The 5,951-nt window shown below is 33.7% G+C and overlaps 1 protein-coding gene across 1 annotated transcript in view; it reads right to left on the bottom strand.

Annotated features, from left to right (window-relative positions):
- Nucleotides 1–497: 497 nt before the first annotated feature.
- The window catches only part of LOC104506187 (arf-GAP with Rho-GAP domain, ANK repeat and PH domain-containing protein 2-like), a gene marked incomplete at both ends in the record, with an annotated part of 43,571 nt that continues 38,117 nt past the window's right edge, over nucleotides 498–5,951 (bottom strand). Inside the window, 2 exons of the mRNA XM_010147055.1 lie at nucleotides 498–615; nucleotides 1,559–1,633. Coding sequence (XP_010145357.1) covers nucleotides 498–615; nucleotides 1,559–1,633 — 193 coding nt within the window. The remainder of the gene's footprint in view (nucleotides 616–1,558; nucleotides 1,634–5,951) is intronic.

Here is a 5,951-nt window from a genome sequence, read left to right as displayed (position 1 = left end):
CTTGCCATAAACATGATTGCTCATTTTACGCCTCCATTTCATCTACATACAAAATAATTGACTACATAATAAGAAAGATCCTTTCCCTAATTATTACATGTATTTTTTTTCATTTCATCTTCTGAAAAACATTACTCCTTATAAAATCAACCACTGACATTCTAATGAATACAAGTTTCTTTCTTAAGACTTACTGGTAAGACCTACTTTTCTACAGCTGATGACTAATCACCTGCAAAGCAGAGTAATATAAAGAAAATTTTTTTTAAGCCCTCAACTTCGAAGCACTTTAAAACAATTCATCACATCATTTCTGGCAAGGTATACAAAGAAAACTGTAGTAATTAAATGTAAACTAAATGAAAAACAATGGCATGAAGGTTATTTTTTTGTTTCTATAAACTTTTTAGTAACTCTTTAACTAAACTTTTGATTAAGTACTGAAAAATAAAATTAATAAAATTTGATTAACATGCATAAATTTAAGTGCCACTAACCTAGTTCTCCATTTTCAATTACTTCAAAAGCAGCCCAGATATCATCTTTGTTGGGAATAATGTTTTTGATTCCTAAGACATCATTAGTTAATTCTTCTGCTTCCATCAAAGGTGATACCTGTAATACAAATTGAGTTAATTTATATTACAATTAGCAATTTCTTATTTCTCCCTGCAATTGATATTAAAAAAAAACCCACCAAAGAAACCCCCCACCAAAACCAAAACCCAGATATACTAAGTTGGAAAACAAATTATTTCTCAGACTCCAGCATGCTTTCTCATTTTCCTTATTTTGTTCCATGAAATCAAAGTTATAATTTTTAGCTAACTGATAAGTTGGTAACTTGAAATTCTTTCTCTATACCCTTGAAAATTTAGGGAAAAAAAGCACTTTGATATGTTTTCTTAGGTATGGAAAGGTAAATATTACAGAAGTACAGAACAAAAAGGAAACAGAAGCAGAGGTATAACATAACAAAAAAAAAATTGCCCTCAAATTTTCTAATTCCTTTTTAATGATATCTGTCTTTGTCATTACAGAAATGAAATGTTTTTCCTCAGCATCCAAACAACAAAGCACTGCTACATGGAGAAGAGTGTTTAAAGTACACTATCAGACTCAAGGTTGAAAAATCTCAATTGTAGTAAGTAACAAGCTTTGGTTTCTCAGCATTCAAGTAAAGCTTATAGCCACTGCCAAGAAGAAAAATCAGGAGAAAGGTCATTTGAATGTCTCTGTACTATTAAATAAAACCAGTATTGACTGTGTACTTGCTAATGTTCTTGTATATAGCACTATAGAGCTGTGAGAATTTATACCGCTGCATACTGCAGTAAAACTAAAGGAGGACATCTCCCCTTTAAAACTGTATCACAACATTCTCCTTAAAAATGCATAATAATCAGTCCTTATGAAATTTAGGCAACACAAAAAAATGAGAAAGTATTTTAAAGAATAGTAATAGACTTAAGTTCATACTTTCATTATATAAAAACATGTATGAAAATAAACATAGCCTTCATAAGAAAGTGAGTAGTAAAAACTGTTATACACTAACCCTGATTATAATACTACAGTCTGGTTCCTTCCTTTCAACGTAAACTTCAATAAGCAAATCTCCAGCCTGGGAAACCTAAAACAAAACAATTCAAAAAAAATTAGAGTATCTTAAAAATACTTTAAATATCATTTTAAATAGGGACAGTACAATTATTATCTATTAGATTAGCTAAAACCTACTGAACTCTAATTTTATTTTCCACCAGCTTATCTACAAATATAGTCCAAATGTTAACCTTAATGGGAAAACCTGCTTTATTGCTTTTGTTTGATTAGTGTAAGGGAAAAAACCCTATTGACAGATTCAGAAGGAAAATCTAAACTGACTAAATCCACCAGACTCACATCAAACAAAATCAAAACGCTTTACAAATATACATTCAAGAGCAGGAAAACTAGAAGAGACATGAAATAAGGGGAAATTTTAAATTTATATTTAAGACTGCAAAGGCATCAGCATACCCTAGTATCTTAAACTACAATAACTCTAATTTAGAGGTTAGCCAGGCTCACTTCAGAGTCAAAACAGATTAATAAAATTTAAAACCATAAAATGGACAGGACACCTAAATTGAGTTACTAAAAAAAATGAAAGGGGAAAATTATAAACCACAGAATATTTTTATCATAGCCATATGTACCTATCCAGATAATTAAATTCACTAGTACGACTTCAAATTCATTACTATGACTACATTTATGATTATGTAATGACAATTCTTCATTGTGATTAATATTCAAAAAAGGAATTAAAACAAATGTTCTTGATATCAACCTCTGTTAAATATGATGGAGAAAAATCTGATTAATCAGAAGGAATTCAGTATTTTCCATCACTACTAGGTTTGTTCATCTACAGCAATAAAATTGTCTTCGTGGATGAGAAATTACTTAACTTTTCTACAGTTAAAAGTGTCTCACATTTTGCCTACTCTAATTTGCTTGCAGTACAGTCATAGGGATCTTCAAAAGATTTTAATTCATCCCAGTACCAAAAATATTTTATAAAAATGAATACATGGTAATGGTCAGAGCATAGGGAGAAAAAACAAGGCAGAAAACTGGATATTTCAGGAGTTGTACCCTTTTATTAATAAGCCTACATAAAAATTAATAAATTAACAGTAATCACAATGTGTGTCAATTTTTATAACAGTATTCATAGTGATGCTACTTATATACTACTAGAAACAGAGGAAGAGGCTAAGTAAAAAACCTGCATTATACTCAGAATAAGATATGGAGAAAATTATAGAAACAGGCGAGGTTTGGGATACATTTTGACTAATAAACAGAAGCTGAAACTACATTTCTATAAAAAAAATAAATGGCAGCACTCAGTTTTTAAAGAACATTAACATTCTGAAAAACGGTGACTTTAAAGTTAGTTTAGCCTCTGAGAATAGAAAACTAATGGAAACATTTGTGAGGAAAAACATTACAAAGCTACTTTGAAGAAAGCTGCTTAATTATAGTGGCACAGACTCAAAAAAGCTCATTTAGTTGTAAAATTTGCTTTTCAGCTGATATTATAGAAAAAGGTTGGAAATAAGAATGAAGCTGACATTTGATTTCCACTGGGCTCATATAAACAACCGTATGAAGAGAAAATGTGATGTAAATTACAGCAGCAAACAGAAACAGCTGGCATAAGTATATGGTGGACAGAAAATGAAGAGCTGCTAATGAAGTGCCACCTGGAACGGAACTTCAGTGACATTTCAGACACGAGAACTTTCAGGCCTTCAGCAGAAATTTGGTTCAGTTTTTCTTCTCCAAATATTCTGCATCACCAGTCTGGAGATAATACAGTAACTTCTATACTCAAACGTATTAAGTATCTGCACCACTAATTTTCCCACAATTATGTGCACATTTTGATACAACAATGTCAGACTATCAGAAGTTAAAGGGAAAGGATTCTTACACACAACTCCTAATTGTTGCTGATTGAGACCTAAGTTGCCAATCACACATGCTGTTACATCACTTGGTCTGCACCACATCAGTTTTACCAGCAACTGGAAGCCCATCCAAAAAAGTTCCCAAAGAGAAGAGAACTCTCCTGCATGAGCCTGAAGTCCAATCTCTATGCTACATGGTCTGCCTGTGCAAGTCTTCCTTATGAATGGTCTTGCACACTGCTTACAGGCTCAATGATGGTAGCTGCTGACGGGGAGTAGAACTGCTGAAAAAGAAAGTATTTCAGCACACCCCTTTCACTGAAATAATGAAAGATACTAAGTTAAAGCTACACCATTCCAACTAACCACTGATTGTATTCTGAAAGTGTTTATCCTATTTCAGGTCTGTACCAGCAAATACAGCTCATGAGATGTAGCTGGGGTCTTGATATTCTTTATACAGTGTTAATGAAAGCATCAAATGCCAAGTTGGACATAACAGCAGTTTAAAAAAAGTAGATGGCCAAGCCTGGTAAAACAAAGTGTAGACATCCACATATTGTAGTCTTAAGAAATTAAGAATAATATGCACTTTATACTCAGAAGTTATAAATATAAAATATAACAGGCCTGGCTTTAATGTATTTTTGAATTGAAACACTAGTTACATTAATCATGTCTGCTACAGAAAAATTGGCAAGTGGCAAAAAACGTTCCACAGCTTAATTAAGAGGGGAAAAATGTTTATAGTCACAATCAAACTGACACAAACAACAGTGAGCCTCTTGAAGATCCCATTTCTCAGTGTTACATTCAAGGAGTGAGAGGCTGACATAGCAGAGAGAATACAGTCCCTATCCTTAAAAGCAGTTCAAATTTCAATTTATCAACCATTAAACAGTAGAAGTTTTGTTCTACTGTCCATCGCTTGTTTAGAAAGCTAAAAAGAAAAAAGCTGTTATCTCTGGGGCAAGTGCTCCCAAACAACTAAGGTCTCCCGAGTTCATATTTGCTATCTTGACTTCTGGTGGCTCTTTTTCCAGGAAATGCCATACAGAGTAAAGATACTAAATGATTTTATAAGAATAACAACCATTTTCTAAGTATTTCTCAGTATTTCATGATGTCTTCAGATACAATATTGATAGAGATGAATTAATGAAATCCAGCAGCTCAGTTACTATTTTCCTCATAAAAATATGCAAAACATACTGAACATTAAGAATTCAGATTTTCCAAGTAGAAATCTGGAATCACTTCAGACACAATTGTAAAATGCACCAATGACCAAGTTTGTTCAAGGAATTTTGCATTACTTTTTTTTTTTTAAATAGGGAGAAGAACATCAAACACTGCTTTGAGATCATTGTCCTTTTTGGGAAATAAGGAAGTTTATCATTCTGTATACTATTTTCCATTTTATCTCAATCATAGAATGGTTTGGGTTGGCAGGGACCTTAAAGACCATCTAGTTCCAACCCCCCTGCCATGGGCAGGGACACCTTCCACTAGACCAGGTTGCTCAAAGCCTCATCCAGCCTGGCCTTGAACACTTCCAGGGATGAGGCACCCACAGCTTCTCTGGGCAACCTGTTCCAGTGCCTCACCACCCTCTCCAGGAAGGACTTCTTCCTGTTATCTAATCAGTCAAAGAACAGCTAAAATCCAGGCTCAATCTTTCCATAACTCCGTCTCCCAACAGCCTGGAGAGTCTCTGGGAGACCAGTCCAAGCAAGCCAAATTATTCATCAAGGTTCCAATTTGATAGTAAGAGTTTAAAATTTGGTAGACTAGCTTTTCAGATGCTTGAAGCTTTTTAATAAAGCCTTACCAATTTTAAAGCCTATACTTTTATCTTGAAAAAACAAAAGCAAGTCTCTCTCTTTTTTTCCAACAGGCAGCCTTCTAAATACAATACAGCTCATAAAGGTGATTTCACAGTGGTATCTAGAGTGAAAAAAATACAGAACAAACACACTTTATTTGGGTCCTCTCTATATTCCCCACAGCTTCAACTCTTAGACAAATCCACCTAGCCAGCAGGTCGATTCATCAACAGCCTTCCAGTTTCCTTTCTACTTTTTTCTCCGTATCTAATCAAAATGCCTCCACTATCTTTCTCTACTCCTGATTCCCCGCATATCTCCCTAGACTTTCCAGAAGGTATTACAAACATTCAACCATTAGAGATTCCCAAAGTTGCTTGATAAATGTGATAGAACAAAAAAAATGTTTGTTACAGCTTGTCAAAAATGACAGAACAAGGATGTATTTAAAAGTTTATGCATTTTCACTATCTTCGGCTTCAAAATTTTATTCTTTAATCTCAGTAAGGTTCTTTTCACGAACCCCAGAATTAATAAACTCCATTAAAGATACTTCAACCCTGCCTTGCAGAATGCTCTTAAGGATATCAAATTTGGGGTTTTTTTTGCCATTACGAAGGCAAATGGTCCCATTGTGCAAGAAAGACACTAGAAATAAACT

This window comes from Eurypyga helias, unplaced genomic scaffold, assembly GCF_000690775.1.
Source record: "Eurypyga helias isolate BGI_N326 unplaced genomic scaffold, ASM69077v1 scaffold1292, whole genome shotgun sequence".
NCBI classification, from domain to species: Eukaryota; Metazoa; Chordata; class Aves; order Eurypygiformes; family Eurypygidae; genus Eurypyga; species Eurypyga helias.
The sequence above is the reverse complement of the archived record's forward strand: the minus strand, read 5'-3'. Positions and strand labels throughout refer to the sequence as shown.